This window comes from Aspergillus tanneri (assembly GCF_003426965.1).
Source record: "Aspergillus tanneri strain NIH1004 chromosome Unknown AapTan_5_pilon_pilon_pilon, whole genome shotgun sequence".
Taxonomy (NCBI): Eukaryota; Fungi; Ascomycota; class Eurotiomycetes; order Eurotiales; family Aspergillaceae; genus Aspergillus; species Aspergillus tanneri.
The window spans coordinates 3,541,816-3,568,750 of NW_022984632.1; the positions used below are offsets into that span (position 1 = coordinate 3,541,816).

Here is a 26,935-nt window from a genome sequence, read left to right on the forward strand (position 1 = left end):
AGCTTAGCCTAAAGGATCTACTTGGAAAGATAAAAGCAAATCCAACAAATAAGGAAGCAGAGACTGAGTGGTCTGATTCGCGTACACAGTCACTACAAACTAGCTCTCGGCAGCCTACAAGGAATATTATGGGAACCTTAAAAAGGTAAGTATATCTTCGCGCTCTCTTTATACTTATACTAATATATATTATCCTTAGATTCGAGAGCTCGCTGTCTTTATCAATGCTAGTCCACAGCGCAGGGAAGCTTTTCTTACCCTTCAAACTACTGAGCCTAAGCTTGTTCCGATCCAAGATGTTCGCACACGCTGGAATTCTACCTTTCTGATGCTTAATCGTGCCAGGAAATTACAATCAGTCTTTGATCGGTATTGTATAACATATCAACATATTCAATTTAAGCTAGATGAAGAGGAATGGCGCCAAGTTGAATATTTGCTTCTGATCACTAAGCCTTTCTTTGATTTTACTAGTGTATTATCAAAGACCAGAGATGTTACAGTTCACCATGTCTTCAGTATCTATAATCGGCTATTTAATCATCTTGATGACGTTGAGAAGAAACTGAAACGTAAAGCTGTCCCATGGAAAAGGAGAATGCTTCAGGCACTTCAGTCAGCAAAAAAAGCTCTCAAAATACTACACTGAAACAGACAATGAGTCATATGGCACAGTCTATGCGATTGCAACAATTCTCTGTCCATCAAAGAAGCTTCGATACTTTGATAATGCGGATTGGAGAGGAAAAAATGAGAAAGGAGAGGAAGTCGATTTCATGAAGCATTACCGGGAGGTTTTACAGAAGGAGTTTAAGCGATATCAGCAGCAGGTTATCCAGGAAACAGAACCGGTTGATAACCAAGCAATCTTTGATCCTGCTGAAAATGAGCTTGAGCTATTATGTGAATCACAGACAGCTCTACAAGCTGAAGTGGATCAACCGGAGGATGAAATAACACGGTATTTGGCAAAAGGTACATATTCTCTATTTCTATACTATTCTGAAGTTAATTAATTTTATAGGGCTCACAAAAGGTAATCCTCGGGTCTTCTGGAAGGAGCATGAGCACGAGTATCCAGTCCTTGCAAAGATTGCACGAGATATCCTCTCAGTTCCTGCAAGTGGCGCTGGTGTTGAGCGGCTTTTAATTGTGCTCGTGATGTCTGTCACTATCGTCGGGGACAGTTAAAGCCAGGCACAATTAAAGATCTAATGCTCCATCTCTTCTCATCTAAGTTTGATCTTGAACAAAGCGAGCTAGAGATGATTAAAGAGTATCTCTCTGTCGGAGAGGCTGCTATGCTTGATCAGACAAGACAGCCTGTTCCATCGCTTAATGAACTCGAACCAATTAGTGATAATGAAGAAGAGGGTTGCGAAGCAGAGGATTTATCTGAGGATGATACAGATGAATCTGATAACGAGGCAGAAGAAGGGTTATCTACCACGCAGCCTGTAGCTCAAACTAAGCAGGTACAACGGAAGCGGTGCCGAAGTAACACCTCTGAGGCTATAGATGATGCTGATAATGGTCTCCCACTTCCCGATATGCCAATTGAGAAGACGCAGGCGCGGTCAGGGGAGGGTTCGGAAGAGGCCTAAGCTACCTGAGGGATTTGAGATTGATAAGCTGTAATATTAGAGACTTAGAAGAGAAATCGAATTTGGTCTAAAAGTGTATTCTAAAGGTTTCAAATTAAGAGATATAGGTAATCTATTACATACTAGATACTCAAAAATACTGCGAAAAGTGCACAATTTATGCATTCACTGGAAAGTCACGAGTTTCAGCATGTTTGTAATGTTTACATATCCATGGATAACCGCAAAAACCGCGGTTCTCCAAAGTGAAAACCGCAACCGCCCACAGTGCGGTTTGCGGTTTTTAAATCAGCCCCAAAACCGCAAATTTGCGGTTGCGGTTTTGGTTATCCGCGGTTGTCCATGGTTTTGCCGCAGTCTAGATATTATTATCTAATTCAGAATCCGAGTTAGCAATATTATTACTAGTAATACTTCTGGATTCTTCATCCTTGTCTGAGCATGCTAAAACTAAAGAAATTAAGGCTAGAGCAGTCTAAACATATATTAGCATATCCATAGTATATGCATAGAGTATACACAAAAATACCTTGTTAATTAGAATATTGTTTATCCAATCGACAATCCTTTGGTCTGGAATGTCTTCCGACATGCTACTGTTCCATTTCTGAAGTTTAGAATATGTTAAAATGCAGATAATTTACAATAAGCCAATTTATGTATACATGTGTGCGTACTAAAATTAAGCGATAATAACTAAAGGTGGTCATGGTCCGAAATATTCTTGGCATAAGCTCAGCGTGGTTCAAAATATGCCTTTGCATGTGCTCATCATGGTTCGAGTGCTTAGTCATTAGTCGGACCATGATGAGTATTTTTCCGGTTCCGATGTCGAACCACGCCGAGCTAATTTCGAACCACGCCGAGCTGTAAGCCCGAGCTCCTGAATTGAAGAGAATTGTGCCTCGCGAACACAGCCCCTCTCTCAGGTGACCCTTCATCATAAGCAACCGTATCAGAGGACGGTTAAAAAAACAGTCCCGCTGGCCGATAGCCTCTTCAGTCTGCGATTACTGTAATTAAAATTCACCATCGCATATCAGGTCCTAAATAAGCATATAGTTTAAAGAGGCTAGATAATCTCCCATACCAAGAGACGATGGTTTTTGAGGTGGGGCAATAAGGTGTCGTCTGTATTAACGATATGAGTGAATACAGCACTACTGTCCTGGATACTCTTTGGTAAGGCACAATACAAATCATCGACAGGGGTTTTCGGATAATTTCCTAATAAGTACTAGTGGAACTTAGTAATAAGGTTTTGAGAATCAATCTGCTTCCTGCGGGGATCGAACTTTTAGCGTATACCAGTACATCCTACGCCACTACACCCTACGCCACTACGTACGTCACTCTAGTACCCCACAGCAGGCTAGCCAGTGGCAAATGCAATGCCATCATCCCCTTGCAAATAATCCATTTTTGTGCCTTATGACCCATAACTCGCAGCCTAAGCGATTACAAGTGACCATCGTCCGGGCTATCGAGTCATGCTTGAGCAAGAGTTTTAAAAACTTGATCGGCTACCAATTCACAATCCAGTCTGCTAAACCACGTTTTAGTATCAGCAGTAGCTTCTAACTCGGATCCTAACATCTACGGTAGTCCTGTTGGAAACAAACACCTTGCGCTTGTTGGGGACTCTGTTCTATCAACAATGCGTCTTGGCCGTTGGTATGGAAGTGGTGAAAGCTTGGGCAAGTTGCCAAATCAAATCCAGAAGGTCGGTGCTAATATATGGAAGGGCTTAACCTGGAAAGTACATCGTGAGGGATCCAGGTCATACAGATACAGTAGCGGAAGGTTGTCTTGCGACTTTTGCTGAAACCACTTAGTTCAGTCTTAACTCGAACAAAGAATACAATTCATCAACTGTGTCACAGAGAAACTGGGCTTATATGACGAGCTGCACGAAGGGTCTAAAAATGCGTTGACATATCTACCCTTATACGTCACATTGATATAGTAAGGTGAGTAAACAGAGCGGCTGTATGCCTGTGTTGTGTGATCGGTTTATGAATAGAAGAGTGATATTTACGGGATTATTAGAACATCGCCCTATAAGGCAGGGTGTTGGGCACAATTGTGGGCCAAATCAGCACTTTTAACGGGTAGAACGGCCGTGGGCCTTGTAACAGTAAAAGCGCACTTATACCATGTTATATTACTTGGCTTTTGGCCATGACTCATCGTGCAGAGTTTCAGGTACAAGAGAGAAACGTAATCCCAATTATTTTGTTGTACGGGAATGACGTAGGAGGCGAACCATCGGTCCCCATATGTCATAGACGTGCCTTGATGGAAGCAAATTTATTAATTTCTTTTGCTACATCCGTGTCGATCTGTTTGGTTTAACTATTCTCCGACATTATACATCTCAGAATGGGCTCAGAACAGAATAAGGTATTCCACCCTAAAGTAACTTTACTCCCCTGCAGCTCAACTGTAACGTTGCGTACTGACCACATCTGTGTTTTAGCCACTCTCAGAGGATGAGAGACGTCTATTTCGCACGTACGGAAGGTTGCCTCATGGTGGGGGTATGCTTAGGCAGCAGTGTAAGGTGTGTCAGATATAATTTAACTGCCCAAGTGTTTTTACTGATAAGTAAAAGGAACGGAAATACTTTGACTCGGGTGATTTCGCTCTTTCTTCAGCCCATACCACAACCAGTAATGGGGCTATAAGAACTGGCACAGCCCATCCTGTGCGAGAGACCATTTCGCATCCCAATGCCCCGGTTCCTAGCACCAGCAACGTTAATAAAGACGCCAACAAGGACCTCTATGACAAAGAGAGTCCAAAGGAAGAGGTTGCTGAGAGCTCTCTTCGTGCGCAAACTGATTTTGATGAAAATTCCCAGACACCACGAGAATCATAGCAGTTCTGATGGATTTAGGTCCGTTGAGGCTGAATGATTCTAATTTAAAAAAAAAGAAAAAAGAAAAAAGAAAAGAAAAAATCTTTATTCTAAGGCAAAGGAGCGTTTTTGGAACCTGCACCAGATTGATAAAAGAAATGTGTTTATAAGTCCCAATAAGAAGATACCTGATGGCTATGCTGAGAAGGGTTTCTCCCTATGCTTGTCGATGACAGCCAGGTGTCCTAGGATCACGAGCTTTTAGTGTCATATTCGACTCAGACGACCCACCACCCGGAAGGGTGTTCATCATCCACGCCCTGCTGCCTATTTCCACCCGTCTTTTCTTTTCGGCGGCCCAGATATGACGGACTGAGTCGAGCAGTGTGGACAAAAGGTTTTTATTCAAAAATTTTATATTGCCACTACCTGCACCCCCGGTGAGATGCTACGATGCGTGGGAGTATGCTGGAAGAAAGTGACGGGGATGTATCGGTTGCTAAGTAATACAGCAGATGTTGTAAATAGTTTTGCGAAATGGTGAAACGAACAAGGGGAAGTCGCGCTAAATCGGAGATCGGCCTCTACCTTTGTGATAATCCAAGATCACATTATATCAATGACCAACAGCTTGGCCTACTACGAAACGTATGCTCGACACCAACGGACCATTCACGGCCCGATTGCTCTTGATATCGAGCCTCCACTAACTGATCCCTAGTCTTCTATCACGTGTGCACTCCAACTACCTAGCACATATTAGTTCTCATGAATGAGTTTCAGGAAAAGACGGCCAAATCTCCTGGGAAAGTTGATGTTAGGAGCGCTCAGAAGGCGCAATAGCTAGATCCTTAGCTAAGATGCTTAGTCAGGTGCGAAGTGTATATATTCGCACCCGCGGGCCTGAACTCTTGAAGGCCAGCGATTAGTTCTGCAATATACGTGGTCCTATCTTCCCTCCCATGTAGACATTCCCTTTCGCACCGTAGCGCACCATTCAGCTCGTTACCGACCCCACACATAACAGTTGACCTTCCTTGGAACTATTGTACTGCCGCTGAACATCTTCTACGGCATGTGAGGAATGAATCTAATTGTTCTGGGCCAGGAAGTAGACAATTTGTGCTGGTTTCTGTCCAGCACGTTTCCTTATCAAGTTGGTGGACAAATAGATTATCGGGGGATGTAGTTACGGTAAGGCTAATTTTTCGCCTTTGTCTTGTTCCTGATTGCCAAATGAACCTACAAGATTATATAGGTAGCTGCGTGCCACGGCTGTGCGCCTAAATTATGACTATGACTATTCGAAAGTGGGCAGTCAGCCAGTTATATACTACCACCCATCACCCTCCCGGATTCAGACCATCCAAGCATCCCACAGTGCAAGTTTCTGTTGAAGCTGCGGGACAGCATACGGCCGCATGGCGGGCTAGTTGGATATTTTGCCGCTAAATCCTCGCAGGTGCCTCATGACGAGCTCCTTCTAGACAGTTTATGCGAGAATACACAATGACGCTGAGTGAAGCTGGATAAAAAGATAGGTCCAGCTCAGCCTAACAATGCCGCTGTATTCCATGGATCCACCGGCCACGCCGGCCACGACGCAGTAGATGGAGATCCCGGTTCCTGGCCTGGTTTTGTGCGCAAGAAATCCTGTTATCTGGGATCTATATCTACAAAACAGCAAGAATCCTACAGGCGTGGCCGGGCAAAGATCCAAAGCGCATCCGGACCCTATACAATTTGATAGCAGTCAACATTGCTATTATATGTTTGGACGTTGCGCTTCTCTCTTTAAAGTATCTTAATTTCTATATCCTTCAAACAACGTTCAAACCCACGGTATACAGCATTAAATTGAAATTGGAATTTGGCATCCTGAGAAAGCTTGTTACACTTGTCAGACCAGGATGCAACGAACCCAACATTTACAGCCCGGGGATGATCCCAAGCTGCGTGGATTCGAGCAAAATCATGGAAGATAATGCTCATGCAATCATGGCCCCTGTGAGGTCTAATATGGAGAGTAGAATTTGCTTTTCTGACTCCATCAGATCACTGTCGCTTGTTGATGCAGAATCCTAAGTGGCACAAGACAGATAGCATGAACGACACTATTATTAGAAGAGGCTCTTGCGGCAAGTTCATAAGCATCATGGTGTCCAGAATTTATATATTATTACCGGGTTATCGCAAATATGCTAGCTGATAATGTGATAAGTTTTATATCTGCACCTGGAAGATTATAGCTGCTGGCTAGGTTTGCGTTGGGTATACAAGTTCAGATATCGGAACCCGGTGCTTTTGATATGATACTTAGTATAGGAAAGAAGAGTCAAGTCCGCAAAGAGAAACAAACAGCAAATATCTGCTATATTAATGGAATGCTGTGGCTGCAACGTTTTCCTTATTGAAACCGACGGGTTCTGAGCCTACTTGTACCAAGAGATCTACATAGTCCAATCGTCCTAAAGAGGATTACAATCCCTATGGCCTTTTCAAACCTGGAATAGCTGGCTTTAATAAATCTAGAACAACTCCAAATCTTGAATAATGGTTTGGAATAGGCCGATACTGTAAAGGGGCGAAATGCCTTGCTATCTAATAACTAGATATACACAAAGAGGAATCGCTGAAAGGGAGAAAGGAAAGGGGAGGAAGTGTGCGTTCTCATACTACAAGGAGTCATGTGACTACGATAAGCGGACCAATCATATGTGTCAATCGCAGCGAAGGTGAAGCCGAGCAACATACAGGCGTAGCCCGTGACAGATACTTCAAGGAAATGGGAACCAAATATTCTTTTTCTTTCCAAAACAGCGTACATTGTCCTCTGTAGATAGATAATTAAATATCTTAAAGATTTTTCACATACTGTACTTAGTATACTGACCCACGGCTGAGCAAACCATTGCGACGTCTACTTGGAACAAGATGACTGCAACTCCGACTTTCCAGTCAGAGGCATTTCCCCCGTGAAGGTATGATCCCTTAAAGTTCTCGCTTATGTGATGATCCTATACACCTTGGTAAAATGGATAGATTCTATCTAAGATGGCGATCTAACGAAACATCAAACGTAGAGAAGGAAGGAAGGAAAAAAGAATTCTATTGTACAGGAAATGTGGGAAATCTCTGCATTGTGGGATCAACAGTGAATAAAGCAGACTTGGTGCCTCAGGCAGGATTCGACCTAGGTCCTGACAGCTTAGTTAATAATTCTTCTTGGACAGCTGCAATCAACAACGTAAAAGATCAACGACTGCCGAAGCATTATGTATATACCGGAATGCTGTATTATATAAGGCGTTTATACTAACGAAGGTTGAAAGGTATCACTTAAAACGAGAAGTCTGCGCATGTAAAAAGACTAATAGAGCCCCCAAGACAACTAAGTATTCCAGCGGATTGTTTGGATTCTTAAGATGAAATAAAATCCATTAGAAGGTAAAGATATGGTTCTTCATTTTTGTAGAAACCAATATTTGTGGCGTCACATGTGGAAGCCTGGTACACAATATTTACACTATCTGTACAAGATATACTCATATTGACACCGGTTATTCACTATATAACTTGATGGGTTTGGCAACAAGTTCCCCACTTTGCCTACACTCAACCATGTTGGGCACCTTTTTAAGTCACTCTGGATCATACTCTCAAGACCACGATAGAATTCTTCCTTCCTTCTCTACGTTTAATGTTTCGTTAGATCACCATCTTAGTTATAATTCATCCATTTTACTAAGGTGTACAGGATCATGATACATATTGTATCTGTTCAATGGTCCTGGTGCAATGAGCCTGAAGAGGTTTCATTGTTTTAATTCAGTCTTGTGATGGAGATAGATAATATTTTTATAATTTGAACTATAGCCTCTGCATTTGCACAAGGGACATAGGAAAACCAGATAGATATGGACAAAACCTATATCGAGGCATGGTGCAGGATGCGATTCGTTCTCCAAACAATAAATCTCTCGTGCCAGCGTGCCGGCATGTTCCGGTACATGATTTTTTACTTGCGTACCACAGTGAGAATCACAGCTTTATATTTATTATTTAATGGGTTGATACTCACACCCTATGCATTCCACTAAAGTCAGTGCTGCGTTGTAATAGTATGCTTATTATTTTATAGGTTGGAACTTACAGGCTGAATATTTAACCATAGTTAGTCCTGTTATATAATAGTGTGCTTGTTGTTTTATAGTTTGGTACTTACAAGCTAAATATTCCAGCATAGTCAGTCCCATACTAAAATAGTATATTTATTATTTTATAGGCTGATACTTACTCCCTGTTTTTCCATTAGAGTAAGACTGTACTGTAATAGCATATTTATTATTTTATATATTTATACTCACAATCTAAATATTCCACTAGTCAGTCCTGCTGTAACAGTATATTTATATTCTTAATAGGTTAATACTTACTCCCTTTATATTCCACTAGTCAGTCCTGCTGTAACAGAATATTTATACTCTTAATAGGTTAATACTTACTTCCTTTATATTCCACTAGTTAGCCCTGCACTGTGGCAGTATATTTATTTTATATATTTATACTTACAATCTAAATATTCCACTAGTTAGTCCTGCTGTAACAGTATATTTATTATTTTATATATTTATACTCACAATCTAAATATTCCACTAGTTAGCCCTGTGCTGCGGCAGCATGTTTATTATTTTATATATTTATACTTACAAGCTAAATATTCCACTAGTTAGCCCTGTACTGCGGCAGCATATTTATTATTTTATATATTTATACTCACAAGCTAAATATTCCACTAGTTAGCCCTGTACTGCGGCAGCATATTTATATATTTATACTCACAAACTAAATATTCCACTAGTCAGTCCTGCTGTAGCAGTATACTTATACTCTTAATAGGTTAATACTTACTTGCTTTATATTCCACTAGTCAGTCCTGCTGTAGCAGTATATTTATACTCTTAATAGGTTAATACTTACTTGCTTTATATTCCACTAGTTAGCCCTGTGCTGCGGCAGCATGTTTATTATTTTATATATTTATACTTACAAGCTAAATATTCCACTAGTTAGCCCTGTACTGCGGCAGCATATTTATTATTTTATATATTTATACTCACAAGCTAAATATTCCACTAGTTAGCCCTGTACTGCGGCAGCATATTTATATATTTATACTCACAAACTAAATATTCCACTAGTCAGTCCTGCTGTAACAGTATATTTATATTCTTAATAGGTTAATACTTACTTCCTTTATATTCCACTAGTTACCCCTGTACTGCGGCAGCATATTTATTATTTTATATATTTATACTCACAAACTAAATATTCCACTAGTCAGTCCTGCTGTAACAGTATATTTATATTCTTAATAGGTTAATACTTACTGCCTTTATATTCAACTAGTTACCCCTGTACTGCGGCAGCATATTTATTATTTTATATATTTATACTCACAGGCTAAGTATTCCACTGGTCAGTCCTGCTGTGACAGTATATTTGTATTCTTAATAGGTTAATGCTTACTCCCTTTATATTCCACTAGTTACCCCTGTACTGCGGCAGCATGTTTATTATTTTATATATTTATACTCACAATCTAAATATTCCACTAGTTAGCCCTGCACTGTGGCAGTATATTTATTTTATATATTTATACTTACAAACTAAATATTCCACTAGTTAGCCCTGTGCTGCGGCAGCATGTTTATTATTTTATATATTTATACTTACAAGCTAAATATTCCACTAGTTAGCCCTGTACTGCGGCAGCATATTTATTATTTTATATATTTATACTCACAATCTAAATATTCCACTAGTTAGCCCTGCACTGTGGCAATGTTTATTACTTTATATATTTATACTCACAATCTAAATATTCCACTAGTCAGTCCTGCTGTAGCAGTATACTTATACTCTTAATAGGTTAATACTTACTTCCTTTATATTCCACTAGTTAGCCCTGCACTGTGGCAGTATATTTATTTTATATATTTATACTTACAATCTAAATATTCCACTAGTTAGTCCTGCTGTAACAGTATATTTATTATTTTATATATTTATACTCACAAGCTAAATATTCCACTAGTTAGCCCTGTACTGCGGCAGCATATTTATTATTTTATATATTTATACTCACAAACTAAATATTCCACTAGTCAGTCCTGCTGTAACAGTATATTTATACTTTTAATAGGTTAATACTTACTTCCTTTATATTCCACTAGTTACCCCTGTACTGCGGCAGCATATTTATTATTTTATATATTTATACTCACAAACTAAATATTCCACTAGTCAGTCCTGCTGTAACAGTATATTTATACTCTTAATAGGTTAATACTTACTGCCTTTATATTCCACTAGTCAGTCCTGCTATAACAGTATATTTATACTCTTAATAGGTTAATACTTACTCCCTTTATATTCCACTAGTCAGTCCTGTGCTGCACTGCAACAGTATATTTATTATTCTATAGGTTGGTACTCACAATCTAAATATTAAACTGTAGTTAGTCCTGTGCTGCAGCAGCATAAATATTTACCTAATGGCTACAGCTCACCTGACGCTTGCTAATAAAGCCTGCCTGTGAGCAAGCTTTTAAAATCTGGCTTTTTTCTAACGCTTTCCTTGCACTGTCTATGGAAGTTGACATTAGCTTTACCATGCGAGTAGCCTTATCCAAACTTATCTCCTCTCCAGAGCTGGTGGAGACCGAAGTGTGTCTTTGAAGTTTAATAATTGCATCCTGTAGCTGCTTCCGGCCACGGCAAAGTTCTGGGTAAAACAGCTGTAATTCTCCTTCAGTGGTTATTGCACAGAGGTTGTCCATAATAGCTTGCACGCGATGGAGCCCGTTGACTATTATTAAGGCTGGACTGTTTATAGATTTATGGTCGGAATTGCTGACGTTGCTGGCTGAGAGAGGGAATATGTCTGAAGAGGTGGCCATTTTGTCTAAAACAATTTTCTGGCCCTGAAAGTAAAGAGAAGTTTCGTTTAAAGTGTTGCTGATATTAACAACGCCATGGCAGATTGAATCCTCAGGGGAACTATTAGAAATTGCACCTGCTATGCAGACAATCAGAGCAAGAATAAGGCACTTCATAGCTGCTATTAACAATAAAGGATATATTGCTCGGTTTTTTGGACTTAAAAAATCTCCTTGTATGTTAATATGCTTTAATACTGCTGTGTGGCCACCCTATTAATACTGGGAGGATTCGGCGCGGGGTCGGTTTACATTGTTTATTTGTTTGCTCTGTTAACTCTTGACTGAGGAGTAGGGTGGGACAAAATGGTCGACTAGACTTCTACCCCCCTTTCCATTTTTTTTGTCATGTTCTTGTCAACGGTGTCGAGTGGTCCTTCCAGCTCTCATGTAATGGAGATATGCAAGCAGCCGCTGGGGCCAGAGCATCCTTCTATATAACCAGCATGAGCAACGTAGCAAGCACATTTTTAGCCAAAGATAATGGAAGGAAGCAGAGTTGCTAGAGGTGTATGTAATAGAGATCTGCAACTAGGTAACACCTGCCCAGCATGAATAACCTCGCTTATACCTGGAGACCATAGAGGAAGGTTCAAGACGTCGCACTTTTAATAGGAGACTGCGTTGCACTCTGCAATCAAGTATTGGGACCTAGTAGTAGTAGTAGTGGTAGTAGTATTTATACTCGAATCTGTCAGCTATACACCAATTGCCGGAAAAATTTACACTCTAACGGCCGGGCCCATCCCCAGGGTAGTTAGATAGATGTACGTGATCAAGTCACAGGATTAAATTCAACCTCGCTCCTAACCACCATATCCAATGCTCTGCATATGCTTCGTCACTAATAACCGCGCTCCACCTCCACTCCTAACACACTGGTCATCGGTTCCGTGTCCCCGTGTAATATGTCCATGTCGTGTCCCTGCAACCCCAAAGGATCGGAGGTGTAAAGGTCTTGTTTTAAGTAAAATTCCGATTGCATATAGAGGCTCGAACCTACCGGTTCTGTAGCGCAATATTAGTATCTTTTAAACTCCTAACTTAGCTGAGGAGTCGTGTCTGTAGCATAAATATGATTCCTGTTCTGTCAAGCCAACAACAGCTGACGTGGGTGTCTAGATACCACAAGTAATCAGGCTACTCTACAATGTTCTTAGCTGCAGATCTGCATGCCTGTTGCATAAGAGCAGGACATATTGGACAGACTGCGTCCCATATCCGCATGGGCATGCCGTCGTGTCTATGGCACCAAATGTTCCCAGGTAGGATGCCAATGCAATCCGGCCTGTCTGCATCTGTATAAGCACCGAGCTGTGTGCGCGGTGGAGGAGGTCCAGCACCCGCTCTGTGAGCTCGGGGAGTATTTGTTTGGTGTGTATGCCGTGTTTTGTGGAGGCATACCCCCCTGCCATGTCTTGTACGCCAGCTCATGGAGGCGTCGGCGGTACACAGAGACCAGAGTCGCTTCATGCGTGAGTTGTAGACGCCTGTATAGCTGCGAGCTTGGCGTAGTGGTCTGCTCGCTCGTTTCCGGGATTACCTTCATGGCCGGGGAGCCATCGAATGCGTACTCGTTGATAAGACTGCAGTCTGTCAAGTTGGTAGATGAAGCAGTGTGCGATGTATTGTAAGCATTAGGACCTAATCCCCCTCTAGCACCCTTAATAACTAGAAGAAAAGCGAGCATTCCTTACTACAAATACCTTACAAGAGACATAGAATCAGCATCTGCAGTAAATCTCCGCAAATACTTAGCAGTTGTGATCCCTGAATCGTCTTACCAGGAACGCATTATCCAAACTCCAAGACAAAAGGATCGGCAAATCCTATAAAACAGCTTATAAAAATTATCCCCTCCTTACAGCTTCCAGAATTTGATTAAGCGTCATGATTTTTTATGATTATTCGCTCAGGAGAAGGAACGGTAGGCAGAAGAATATTATACCAGCTATACGCCAGTAGCCTACTTAGGATCTTTATCTGTTACGAATATAGCTCGGACCTCGTTGTAGGACAAAGTGCGGGGTTCACTCGGCTATATAAAGTTGCATGTATCTAGTTATTCTGTGTGATAAGTCGCTCATTCAATTCCAACTTACTCAGCTCCTCTATTCTAGTACTGTACCAACCCCTCTGACCTACCGTAGATTCGCTACATTATCACAGTAGTAACAATCATCAACTAATTCTACTACTAGGGTCAACATGATCTCTCACCGATAACTATCTAAAGGAGTGGGGGCATGTTATGGAAACACTAATTGTTGTGAATCTACAGTAGGTCAGAGGAATTGGCATTGAATAGAGTGAACTAAGTCATTGAATTGGATGAGCGAACTTAGTATACAGGGATTTCGTCTGTGGGAAGACATATATAAGCGAGGACTTCGCCGATCGTTCGGGTAATCCTTCGGGCCGATCCCATATTCAAAACACTAATAATCCGCACGGCTTGGCGATGTAGGGTTCTATTTGCTGGAAGAGCAGGAGTAGCAGTAAAGACAGACCACACAGGAGCAGGATATAGAAGGCCCACAACTGTAGCCTTTCCATAATGTTATAACCTGTGATCACCGTTCCTTTTAGTACATAGATCGTAGCATACGTGAGCACTGTTGTCGGAATGGTGAGTAGAGCAGCGTCAATCGTAATAAGGTATGCGATCGAACGTAAGAGGTTGCAGTTCGTGCTGGGGACCGCTTGTAGTATGTCAACGGCACCTTCCGTGACAACTATGAGTAAGTCAATCTGCTCTCTGAACTGTTGATCCCTGGTATTTTGCAGGGGCAGGCACTGCATTCTTTCGCTAAGGCGGACAATACTTCCCACCCCAACTCAGATTGGTTGGTATCCAACTTTGGTGGTAATAACTCCGTACGAATCATCCTGTACAACTACCGCTTTACCAACCGTAGCCAGCACCCCTGCAACTCCACGGACACGACTTCTGGATCATGGCCAAGGGAGTAGGTGAGTCTGGCGGAGTGGCGAATTCGAAGAACCCCGTTCGGGCGGGATACGTTTGTGCTACAGCCGGGCGAACCCGTCAAGGGGCGCGGGTATGTGGTGGCGGACTTTGTCACGGACAACCTGGGGGCTGGGCCGTTACATTGCCATCTGGCGTGGGGTGTCAGTGCAGGACACTATGTGAATGTGCTGGTCAGTGCTGCAATCTAGTAGATAGTCCACTTAAGAGAGACCAACGCCATTGCCGACAATAGATCAGGAACATCCGGAGAGGATCTAGGATATGAAAATCTCTCATAGTATTTACCAGCCCTGCTATCATTGGGCCAACTACAGAGGAGTGGAATTAGTCCCGGAGATTGATGCAGGGGCATAGGCAGCTAAGGCGTTCCTTTGCTTTCCCTGAGGGAGTCCTCGTGGGCCACAGTAGTTGCGGAGGGATATCATTTCTATTAGATTTATAATTGCTGACTTTAGTCATAACTGGTGGGCTTAATCATTCAGCAAATCCCTTGGTAAGCAATGACTGATTTTGATAGCAGTTCGATGTTTTGGAGTTTTTTGTTGCATTTCTGGCTTTCTGTTTTTACTACTACCGGGACCCTTGGCTGTTGATGATAGGAAGAGCCACTTCGGGGAGCTAAAATAGGGTATAATGGGATCTTTCTCTATATGAGTATTATAAGCCTTGTATTCGTAAGTAAGCAATCCTAATAAGCGAATTTCAACACCCCATAACCAGACCTCGCCGAAATGCGTCGTTACCCATGGGTTTTTTTTTTTTTTCAATACCCGTCTTGTGAGTCTGTACTGGTCTATAATCGTGTAATAGTTTCTAGCACTTCGACTCGTCCGCTATTGTACTTGTAAATTAAAGATAAAAATTGGCCAAGAGTTCAGGCCAGCCCCAATTAATTATTAATAGAACAAGATGATGGCGTATTGCAATGGTTATTATTATCAGAGCGTAGATAAAAAAAAGTAATAAAGCACAGGTTGCACCCTATTCTATTTACCTACTTCTGACACTAACATATATCTTGTCAAATTTACATTCATTATTCCTTATGTTTGTGTGTGGAAAGCCCGGAGAATACTCAAATAAAATTACCGCAGATACGATTCATACATTGATAGCGCTCATACTGTCCAAGAGCGACTATAGTCCGCTGTTCCCGCATTGTACTTGGCGGCTGCCTAAGAAATGGATTGTGTCTGTCGTCGCATTGTGAAACGAACAGCAAGTGAGCGAGTTATGTGGCTGCCTTCTCGTTGCGCCTAAATATATCATAGGGTGTACAACTCTATTTGACTCGGAACGGCTACTGGATATTTTCTGCTGATATCCGAGCTAAAGTGGGGCCACTTTAAATGCGAAATGCGAATACGATGCGATTAGCTCATCCCAGGTATCCACAGCTATACCAATTTTGTCTTGGCATGGCTTTGTTCATAGATTTAAATACCATGTAAAGGCACACCAGTAGTTGAATGCATTTTGCTTCTTCTACCATGTCAATATCTCAAATATATGGAATTATATATATCCTGGAAATCATTTATTGTCCTAACTTGCGTTGTCTCAAGGAGAAATGACGAAATGTGTGATCCCCGATGACTCCGGATGGACGTTTTGTCCCTCCTTTGAAGCCGCTGTGCTCTTCGCAACACTCTATGGGCTGTTCTTTTTTATTCACATTTTCTTAGCCATTAAATTCCGAAAGGTAATATGGACCGACATTAATTTTGCTCCCACGAAAAGACTCATACCTATGCAAGCTTGCCAACTCGCAATTCCTTCTCTGGCCCCTCAGTTACAAAACGAGAAGCTAATTCTCTTTCCGAATAGAAGTTCTGCTGGGTAATCATCATGGGATGTGCCTGGTTAACAATCGGATACGGGCTTCGTGCGATGGCTGGTCGCCGGATTCGAGGTCTAGCCGATTTCATCCCCCAGCAGCTTCTTATCATCCTGGCTCCCCTCTGGATCAACGGTTTTGTGTACATGGTTGTTGGCCGTATGGTATACATGCTTCTAACACGTCGTCGGGTACTCAATATCCACGCACGACGTCTGACGTTTTTGTTTGTCATCTTTGATATCATTGCTTTCCTGGTTCAGGCCTCCTCGGGCAGCCTAATGAGTTCGGACAACCCTAAGACAGCAAACATCGGCATCAAGATCTGTTAGTAATCCCGTTTTTCACTTTCTGGGATTGCAGTATCACAGACTGACTTGAGTTGTAGTGATGGCTGGTATTGGATTACAGCAGTTTTTCATAACAATGTTCATTGTGCTGACTGGCAGATTTCAATACAAGCTTAATGTCGCCGCAACTCAAGGTGGGGATTACGTTGAACAGGAACATGTACGTAGAGATCCTGAGTCACATGCTGATGACTATGTATCGCAAGCCATTCACACTGTTCCCTGGCGTCGGCTTCTCTATTCCTTGTATGCCGTGTTGATTTTCATAACAATTCGAAACGTGTTTCGCTTGGTTGAATTCTCCGACGGTATCAATGGTCCTACTGCAACTCATGAGGCGTACTTCTATTGTCTTGAAGCATTGCCTATTCTTGCGGCTGTTACGATTCTGGCTGTTATTCATCCGTCTTGTGTCCTTCGTGGTCCTGATAGCGAGTTTCCGCCCAAGGAGAAGAAATCGAAAAAATCAAAGCAGAAGAAGAGGAGGTCGTCTCATAAACCTCTAACTGAGTTCAGTGATGCATAAGTTTGTTTAGCAAAAGTTGAGAGGAAATGATACAGTGAAAGTTATAATATAGACATTCAACATTAACATGCAGTTATTCTGGAATCTGTTTTGTATATAGAGGTGTGTTATTCAGGTACTTATTGGTTTGCCTGCCCTGGCGAACATAAGCTGATAATGGTCTGGTTGTTTATTAAAGTACTGCTAGAGTTTTTCGGTCTAAGGTTATTCTTCATTTACAGATAGATAGTTGGAGTGAGAGTAGCACTATGTATGACCCTATAATCATTCACAAAATATAAGCGATTCTATCCGATAGGACACGGCATATGTTTAAAATATCTCCACTTGCTACTTGTGAGCCCTGCAATTCTATACAGCTTCCCTATCTTTCGTCCGTCCTCTTTTATAGGACGGTAAATTGAACGATTCTCGTATGTTCATAACTATATAATGGAGTCCCTCAAGGATATAATCCCCACCATGGATCTAGCTGGCTATAGGGGGAACATTATACTAGACAAGAAAGTCATAGAGATGGTTAAATCAACAAGGGGAACATCACCGGAAGAAATTGTGTGCGAGCTATTTCCTTATAGAATGTGTGTGATTGAGCAAGCGCTCTATGATGACTCCGGTGACTGTAAGGGGCGTCCGCTAGATTATACTTATATGAGAAAATTTCAATTTGGAATAATTATGAGGATTTCAAGAAACTGGTAACAAAGGGCAATTATGGGGTGGTGCAGCCGATATCTAATGTGCGGGATGATATTTCTGCGGATGAAATGTAACTTTTTCAATTTTCATGGTCCAGAGAATGGAGCAGGAAATAATAACTACTATCGTCTGACATACTATAAGTTATACCTTACTGCTTGGTGAATAGCAGTATATGTTGCTTGGCAGTAATTATAGGCGAGCAGTAAGAAGCAGCCTTCCCACGTAAGACCGACGTAGTGGGGCGGTTTGGTCGCTATGAGGCACAGCATAATCTTCTAATTATCATACTCACCCTTGTCGAATCCTACCCTTTTCCACACGAGCTCTGGCTTGGAAAAGAAGTGCATTTTACGTATTCATCACCATCTGATTAGAAACTAATTTTGAAGGGTAGTGAAGAGTGCTGATGGTATGGTAGAGAGGAAACAAACGGAGACCAAAAAGCATCTACTGCCGCTGCCAATTTCAAATGCCAGAATCCTGAAAATGCTGAGCAGGAGATATTTATAGCCGTCTATCTATTATCAAGTACTTATGGGATATGTTACCCAATTTATGTCACACAATCTTCATTCAACATTCACACGCAGTCCATACTGCTCTACTAGGAGTTAGAAAGTATGCTCTCAATTTACCACCCATGGACTAATCTGTTATTCGGGCAATAGGAGAGCGACTGTTCTATTTTTTCAATAATCATAATATGAGGCAAAAGTACTGCAGATGACCCGAATTCCAAAGTTGCAAGTCTTTGCAGATGCAACATACATAAGCCTGCCCAAGAAACATTTTTGCCCAAGATAACAAAGACATCATAATACTGCCTTTAAGAAGACTTATATTTCGAGTTATAAGCATAGTCAATGGTACATAAATAGGTGCCCACAATACAGCAGAATTATCCGCTCTCTGATTCCACCGATGATTCTTGAATCCTTTAGATATCGTCGGACGTAAATCCAACCCGTTCATATATCCACTACCATCGCGATATAACTTCTCAAAGTGTTTCGAAACCCGCATATTATCTACTAAAGCCGAGGGATGTCTAAAATGGACGTCGGGCATGGAAGTTGCCCCCTCAGCGTTAAATTTTTAAAATGTTTTACTGATATCTCGGTAAGAAGTGGTGTGATTCTAACTTTCGAAAGATCGTTTTCTTTAGCAATGGCCTTATGAGATACTGCAGGGACCTTTAGCAAAATGGCTATAAAGACGCCTGTACGATCATTTCCTAGATCGCAATGGATAGAATTGTTAACTTCGGAAAATAGAGTATATGTTTAAAGATTTCTCACAGGCAGAGCTTCCTTCCTCAGAGATCAGGCTCTAAATCCAGATGACGGCGGCCCTGGACGTAGCATCATCTCCAGACAGGCCTTGGAAGTATTTTACACCACATTCACGATGCTGGAGAGGTTCAATGGTTGGGAGCTGACGTATCGGAATGCCACATTTTGAGAGTGGTGTTTCTAAAGGGCCGTTCAGTGGTAGACCGAAGACCAAAATGCACAAGACATTGGATGCCTCTTGGAGAAGTTTGATCAATGTTGGCCGACCGAAAAACCCTGCAGGCCCTTGCGAACCTGATGGCAATAGCCTAAATTGCGACCACTGCCGTCCCGAAAATTGCGGACTCCATCAATTTTAATATTGGGGCCTGATATTTTGCGAATAGAGGAATGGGATAGGCAACGACTGTAAAATTTTCAATTACCAATATCTCCTGTCTAATATATTATCAGTTTTGGCAAATTTTGCTATGATAGAGATATGCCACATTTTAAGCTTTCTGAAGTACTATTGCGAAATGCAGAACGGGTTCAATTTCAGCAGTAAACAATTAAGCCATATAAGGTACACGTGTGTAGGGGATTCGGAGGGTCTGGCATGTGAGAAGAAAAGGGCATGAAGCCAGGTCACATCGTCCTTCAAACTTCTTCCATAGATGGATGCCTAAGGCCGAATTTCCAATTTGCCCGCAACTGTGCAGAAGGAATATGCAGATAACTTAGCATTCCCTAAGAAATATCCTGATCCTCCACATTAGACAGTTAAGCAGCAGGTGAGGTCATCAGAAATGTCCAAAATAGTCGGCCCAAGACCACCCGCCACACCGCCACGCGGTGCTTATATCTGCTCGGTGAGCAATAGCCACGAGGCCTGCGCATGAAAATCGACCGCAGAGTCGTTCAACACATTTAGAAAGTTCAATATTTTGTGATATATCCAGAATCACCCTGCTGAGCGGTACCGATAGATTAATTATTGTTGTTGACCTCTCTGCTTCAAGCCCCGTTCTCATGCAGCGCATGCCATTTACGAATCACTGCTGTCTGCTCTTCCGGCGATGCAGCACACATTTCCTGGATCCCTTGCGTAATTCGTGATCGTAGAATCTCCTTGGATTTGCTTGCAGCCAGCGATTTGCGAAGATTCTTATGGATTCCGTCCAAAGGAAATCCCACCAACCCACAAATACCTGCATAATTGACCGGGTCAGAATTTACGGCATAGCAAAAAATGTGCAAAGAAAAGCAGTTTAAAAAAAGGAGTGACTTGGCCTAGGTACCTGCAGCGGGTTTGAAAAACACTCCTCCTATGCCTTTTCCAACACCTTTTGCCAGGCCTTTGCCACCTGTCTCTTGGAAACCATGAGCTGGTTGAGTAATGAGCCCTGTGAAACCATCGTAAAATCCCCCGACAAATTCCTAGAGTAGGTGAGTGAACCTGGCCATGCCGCGCATACCGGATCAAAGGTTACTTACTTTCTCGGCAGCCCAAAGTCCAGTTTTGAACCCCCTGACAGTGGGAATGTTTTGCACTGTGGTGTCGTGATACAACTTCGGCAGATTGTGAAACCCTTTCGATACGCTGAGAGTCAAATCTGTTGGTATAACCAGCGCAACAGCCAGTGTACGCTTTGCTAGTCTTTCAGTCCCATCCCTTGCATCTAAAAGGCGCTTCCTTGCTCTGCTACGCATTGGTGTATGATAGTGTGTAGCCTTCTGTCTCGTGCTAAATTCCTTGTTGATATCATTGACTCGTGTTCCGGGAATGTCTTGACGGTCGTTTACTTCGTCATTTGTGCGAGCATGAGGAGTAGTTTGAGCGGTCGCTTGGGGGGTCGATTGACTAGCCTCGCGATGTTCCTGTACGGCCCTGTTGTCGCCATTTTGAAGATAAGCTCCAGTCTCAGAGACAGGTTGATGGCCATTCTCCTGTTGCTGATTTGACATGACCTCTGCAAAGTGCTCGATTGCCCATTCTCTCATTCGATACTCGCTAAGCGTTGAGTTGGGCTCAGACCCAGGGAACATATCGGCGATGTGCCCTGGAATTCTCGCGATACCAGTGAATAAGTCTGTTGTTACTCCGTAAAGTACTCCTGCAGCCGCCGTAAGAGGGCCTTTGGGATCACGGTTGGTGTCGTATTCTCGGGCTCGGAATCTATTGTCGTTAACCAGAATAATCTGTACCAGTTAGGACCGATTATACCTACAATTCCACATCACCCGGCTGAATATGTCCTGTATTCATTAAAATTGAAAATGCAAGCGCGCTCAACTTGACATGCGAGCGCTTAAGCCACCAAACAGCAGGTCTGTCGGGGCACACAGAGCACTGTATTTTATCGACGTCCAGATGCTGATGGAAGCTATGTACAGCATTCACCGACCCCTTTTCCAACTTCATTTTGGCCCCAATTTCCTCAGCACATTCCCGGGTTGACGGCTCTAGAGCTATCTTAATAGCATCTGCTAGTTTCTCGGCTGTGAGTTGTTTAAATGGTACCGGCGGTGGTCCAGCACCAGCCTTTTCCACAATAAAGCCCCAGAATGGCTGATCACCAAAGAACGGAACAATCACTGTAGGCCGGCCTAAGAGCAGCCCAGCAGCAGTGGTTCCAGCGCCTCCATGGTGTACAACACATGAGACATGCTTGAAGAGCCAATCGTGGGGACACTTGCCCAAGAGGAAGATACTATCAGGTATCTTCTCTTCTTCTGATCCAAGGTTACTCCATCCTTTAGAGATTAGTGCTCTCTGCCCGGTCTGGGTAACAGCATCAATGAGAATTTTTGTTAGTTTGCCCGGGTCCTCCACTACAATAGACCCAAAACCAATATAGACCGGAGGTTTGCCAGCCTTTAGAAAGGCATCCAGATCTTCAGGGGGACTGTAGTCTGATTCAGCTGGTAGCACCTGAAACCCGCATACATCAAGGTGATCTGGCCAATCTTGCGGTTTAGGGAGGAGAGAGGGCGACCTGTAAGTGTCAGCAAACCTAATAAGAGGCTAGAACTACCTCACATACCACAAATAGGTGTATGGAACTTGTAACCGGTGATTGATGCTGGGCGCCCGGATGGCATCCAACGGATCCAACCCAAGTTGCTTCTTGCGAAAGTGATTAATCAGGTCTCCAAGCCCTTCCCACATCATAACCTCGACAACTCCATAGGATGCGAAGTTCGCGGCAGATGGTTTCGTGCTCTGAGAGCGGATAGTTGCCAGGGGATGAGGAAAGGCTTGAGTCGGAGACCAGGGCATCCTACATTGATTAGGCATCTTAATGGGTAATATATACGCCTCTGGACTCACGTAAACATCATATTCAAGGGAATGCCCAATCTTTCGGCGCAACTGAGATGAACGAACGTCGGCGGATTGGCAATAATAACGTCAGCCACGAACGGCTGCATGCATTTGTCTACAGCCGCCGTTCCCGGACTCTCGGGGTTTTCATGCAACTGTGTCCCATCCCCAGTTTCGTAACAGGACCGCCAGCATCCCGAAAAAATGGTTTTCATTTCTCGTCGGCGTTTTCCAATCCCACCACTGCGTATTGTGCGCATTCCCGGAATCAATCCCGGATTCTGGACCATGAACGCCATCAACTGCTCGGGGTCGCCTCCAATGTTGAAGAACTCTAGGCCTGCTTCATTGATAGGGTCGCGGAACTCCAAGTGTGTGGCTAGTCGCACCCGATGGCCGTGCTTCTGAAGCTCCTTACCCAGTGCGATAAATGGCTGAATATCACCTCGCGATCCTACGACCTGCACTACGATGTTCAACCGAATAGGAAATTTGACCCATTTTTCTTCTTCTGTGGGACTTGGTATCGATGGTTTCTTCGTCTCAACGCCGGGCTTTGAACTCGGCTCCATCTGCTTCATTAATTGTGTAATCCAGCGTCTCTCCTCGCCAAATTTGATATCAAGTCGTCCATTGTCTGTTTCTCTATCGTGAGTCATGCGAAAGAGAGGAATATCTCAAACCCCGGAGTAACCTACCCAGTACACGCACCCCGCCTCTTAAGCCATGCTCCCTTACGGTTGCATGTCCTTCACCTAGAGAAGGCCCACTGCCTTCCGCTGTAATGCTCGTGGACTGTTGCGGCGCTGTTTGTGTTTCCATAACTTTATAGGTAGCGAAAGATTGTCAACCCAAATTGATTTTAGAGGAATTTGACCAGGCCAAGACCTTTGCGAACTCGGTGGTTTTTAAAATCACACATGGGCTTATTTTAGGTTCCATTGACTTTAGAACACGAACGGCGCCATCAATTTTAGCTTTATGATCAAATGCTGAATCCTATTACAAGGTCTGAGCCCTGCATAGAGTCTAATCAATCCAGTTTCCAAAATGGAAGCAATCCACCGGGATAAATTCCATACCGGATTGAAAAGACCGTGGAAGCCTATAGAGATACTGTGACGGGATTACACAAAATCAGAGAGAGCTAGGGTTAGACCTCGGCTGAACTACAAATACATCGAGCAGCATAGACGTATTCAACCCATGCGATAGCAAATTACAACACTATTATTGTTAACAATGTCGATGGGGATGATAGTACGGCCAGGGATGTAAACGTCATTGATTCGGGTGGCCGCTTCCGGGGATCCGATTTTATTTCAGCGACCCAATGAGTCAATGACACCGCCGAGCCGGGCCACCCCCGTATTCCACATAACCGTAACTCAGACACATCTATATCCCACCCTCAACGGAGTATAATTCAAGAAACCCTTACACATCCAAATTAAGCAGACCATTTAGTCTGGTTCAACACCCTGTAAGACCCCGGCACGCAGTCACCATTGCCCCAGAAGGCGTTAGCTGCCGCCGTCCAGGTAGTAGCTGGCTTGAGAAGGTTCTCTGCGGTGTAGAACAGACGGCAGTCAGCCGCCTCGTAGGTGAACTGCAGAGGCAACTCGTCGTCTCCGGGACGGTAGGCGTTCTTCAAGTTGACTTGGAATATACCACCGAGCTGCAGAGGCAGTTCTCCAGGCATGGTCGCGTTTAATTTGGCCCTCTCCAGGGGAGTGAGCACTGGCTTGCCTGCCTTCTCGGACTTGTCAGCCACGCGGTTGGCTGCATCGCGGTATGAATCGATGATGGCGGTTGGGGCAACCTGGCAGCCCTTGGAGCCCCCCAGGTCCTGCATAGGGCCGTACTGGGGTCGGCCACCGAAGGAGAGGGTCTTGACGCCACCTAGGTTCTTCATTAGCTCAGTGAAGATAGTGCAGGTGGATGTGCATAGTCCATCTGTGATCTGTCATGTCGTTAGTGAGAGTTTAGTTCATTGCAGTATGGACATACCTACGATAAGAATGTCCTCAGGAGAAAAAGGTGACTTGGTCATGTTCTGCTTGACAACACCGTAGCCGCGAACAGGCTGGTCCCAAGTAGACAGCTGGGTGAGGTTAAAGTTGGCAAAGATGCTGGTCACGTTAGACTCCACCAGTCCATGAGGGCCATAGAATTCCTTCCAGGTCCGGTACTCATAGGTTTGGTTTGGAGTAACGAAACTGGGCAGGCCGAAGTAGCTGGTTTTCTGGAAGGCGATATCGTCGGGCTCCTGCTCACGCAGGGCCTTTCCAACAAGGTCGATTGACTCATGGGCGCGGAATCGAGCCGCGGTCCAGACGTCCTTCTCTGGGAAGAAGAGCTTGAACAGATCGTATCCAGTGGAGATAACACCTCCTCCATTGAACGAAAGGTCAATGATTAACTTCTTCTTGCCCGCGTCAACAGCTTTCTCAATGAATTTGGTGGCATGCTTAGCAAATGCCAGTGCTTCGCCATCGGCCTCCGCGTCGAATGATGGGCTGAACAGTACGGCGACATCGATCCATTCAGAGTCCTCCAGGAAATAGCCAGAGAGCAAGTTGTATTCATCTCGGACGATGGGCTTCGGGTACATTGGTGACGCGGGTTGTTTTTTAGGAGTCTCTTCTTCATTACCACTCTGCCCCTCGTTGCTTGATTGAGGTCCTGGCAGACAGTAGTCCTTGAACATAGCCCGACTATTGCTGTAGCCAAAATCAAATTTAGCAGTAGGGACTGCAACTACTTCAACCTTGTGCCTCGTTCCATTCGCAAATTTTACGATATGTTCTGCGTGGCCCTGCCATAGACCCGAATCAAAGGAGAAAGCTCCAAAAGTAGCCCCCAGGGTAGGATACCGAGCCAGCGAGTCAAACACATAATTGTACCGTGCATCAGGGTCTTGATAAGTCTGGTGAGCTGCAAGAGTTTCGAGGTACGAGGCCGCCTTCATGCCGTTAATGGATACGATGGAGGAGACACGGTCGGAAGCTTCTTCCAAGAGCTTGAGATCATCTGCATAGTTGTCAGAATTAGAATTTCTAATGAAATTCCTTGGGAACGTACTGAAAGCGTAGATCTCAGGCAACTGCAGTCCATCTGATGAAGCCGAAGCAAGAGGGAAGTCATTCTTGAATTTGAAGATATTATGAGAGCAGAGTTGGATAGCCAGGTGACCGTCATTGGCGGAACTTAAAAGCTTTTGAATGTCATTGTCGAACTCGTACTGGCTCTTGTACTCCTTCTTGACGGCCTTGCCGTGTATGTAGTCTAGACCAGCCATTATATCGACGGGAGGAGACAAGTACCCTAAAGGTGGATCTATTACACGATTAGCAGACTCATTGTGCTTCAAGGGATAGAAAGAGAACACTCACTCTTGAGGTTATCCACAGTCGAGTGCCATTGCATGTACTTCTTCACCTCTCTGGTGAAGCCAGCAGCTCGATCAGAGTCAAATGGCAGAGACTCAAGGCATTCATGTGCCAACCGGGCAGGGACAACAGGAACGGCTGCGTATCATTAACTACAACACCATGAGGGGACAAAACTATCTGCACTTACTCAGATTTGCCTCTGCAGCTTGCTTAATCTCTTTAGTCACCAAAGCACATGGCTCTTTCGAGGAGCCACTGGGGGCAGCAGCAATGGAAAGAGCCCCTGAGAGAGCCAAAAGGACAGAAGGTTTCCAGAACATTTCGATTGTTCTACGAAGAATGATGATAGAGGAAAGTAGTCTTCTCTGGGTTACAATGATATAGGCTATTTATGCCCTCGTCCTGGTCCTCTTTTGGATACATCATTACTTAAAGCTGTGAGCGAACTTTGCAACCGGGGCTCATCCTTCGGGTACAATTCGCAAGCCGTAACGCGTAGATCGATATAGATAGGATACCCTCTAAAATGTTCCCCAACAAGATTGCGGCCATTCAAGGCCACCAATAGGTCCGTTGCCTTGTTGAACTCGAAATTACAATTAAAACACAGATAGCGTGATGAAATTTCAGTCCGCAAGCCTGTGGAGAGCACAATGCGCCAGGAGACAATAATATGCCAAATCGTACTAGTGTATGTATACACTTAAGCAGGGACAGGCCGTTGTCATGGTGGGGATAGGAGCTTCAGGCCATCCCACACGGGCTCTGCGAGGTTTGTTTGGGCACAGTATGGGGGCCGTGTGAGGCTGTGAACTGCTAGGGATAATTTACTCCTGCCCTCCGGGTAATCCGGAGTACAATAGGGCTGCGGATATCTGGATCGATAGACTAATTGGTGCTTAGCACGAATCCCTAGTTTAAATTCCACTCACGAACGCAGTATTCCGTATGTAAGGACCTTATACAATATGTGTCTCTTGCAAAACCAGGCGCTATTATCCGCAACGTATGCATTTCTGTCTCCTCCCACAGTGAGTGTAGTAAAATATAGTCATACTATAAGGTTGTT

The 26,935-nt window shown here is 43.5% G+C and overlaps 5 protein-coding genes across 5 annotated transcripts; 3 read left to right on the forward strand and 2 right to left on the reverse strand.

The window, feature by feature from the left end:
• Window positions 1-776: 776 nt before the first annotated feature.
• ATNIH1004_010575 (uncharacterized protein) lies at window positions 777-1,604 on the forward strand (the record flags this gene model as incomplete). The annotated part of the gene is made up of 3 exons (XM_033575144.1): window positions 777-975; window positions 1,025-1,176; window positions 1,239-1,604. 3 exons carry the CDS (start codon window positions 777-779, stop codon window positions 1,602-1,604), a joined length of 717 nt encoding a protein of 238 aa, XP_033423162.1.
• A 2,382-nt stretch (window positions 1,605-3,986) lies between these two features.
• On the forward strand, window positions 3,987-4,485 carry ATNIH1004_010576 (uncharacterized protein; the record flags this gene model as incomplete). Its single annotated transcript, XM_033575145.1, has 3 exons — window positions 3,987-4,007; window positions 4,084-4,167; window positions 4,219-4,485. The coding sequence occupies 3 exons, from the start codon at window positions 3,987-3,989 to the stop codon at window positions 4,483-4,485; spliced, it is 372 nt and encodes a 123-aa protein (XP_033423163.1).
• An 8,125-nt stretch (window positions 4,486-12,610) lies between these two features.
• Window positions 12,611-13,155, reverse strand: ATNIH1004_010577 (uncharacterized protein; the record flags this gene model as incomplete). Its single annotated transcript, XM_033575146.1, has 2 exons — window positions 12,611-12,813; window positions 12,870-13,155. The coding sequence occupies 2 exons, from the start codon at window positions 13,153-13,155 to the stop codon at window positions 12,611-12,613; spliced, it is 489 nt and encodes a 162-aa protein (XP_033423164.1).
• Window positions 13,156-16,305: 3,150 nt separating this feature from the next.
• ATNIH1004_010578 (RTA1 domain-containing protein) lies at window positions 16,306-17,170 on the forward strand (the record flags this gene model as incomplete). The annotated part of the gene is made up of 2 exons (XM_033575147.1): window positions 16,306-16,621; window positions 16,683-17,170. The coding sequence occupies 2 exons, from the start codon at window positions 16,306-16,308 to the stop codon at window positions 17,168-17,170; spliced, it is 804 nt and encodes a 267-aa protein (XP_033423165.1).
• A 2,990-nt stretch (window positions 17,171-20,160) lies between these two features.
• ATNIH1004_010579 (uncharacterized protein) lies at window positions 20,161-26,186 on the reverse strand (the record flags this gene model as incomplete). The annotated part of the gene is made up of 12 exons (XM_033575148.1): window positions 20,161-20,354; window positions 20,445-20,583; window positions 20,641-21,322; window positions 21,375-22,142; window positions 22,191-22,427; window positions 22,478-23,108; window positions 23,170-23,295; window positions 23,978-24,427; window positions 24,482-25,504; window positions 25,556-25,810; window positions 25,867-26,001; window positions 26,054-26,186. 12 exons carry the CDS (start codon window positions 26,184-26,186, stop codon window positions 20,161-20,163), a joined length of 4,773 nt encoding a protein of 1,590 aa, XP_033423166.1.
• Between the last annotated feature and the right edge of the window lie 749 nt (window positions 26,187-26,935).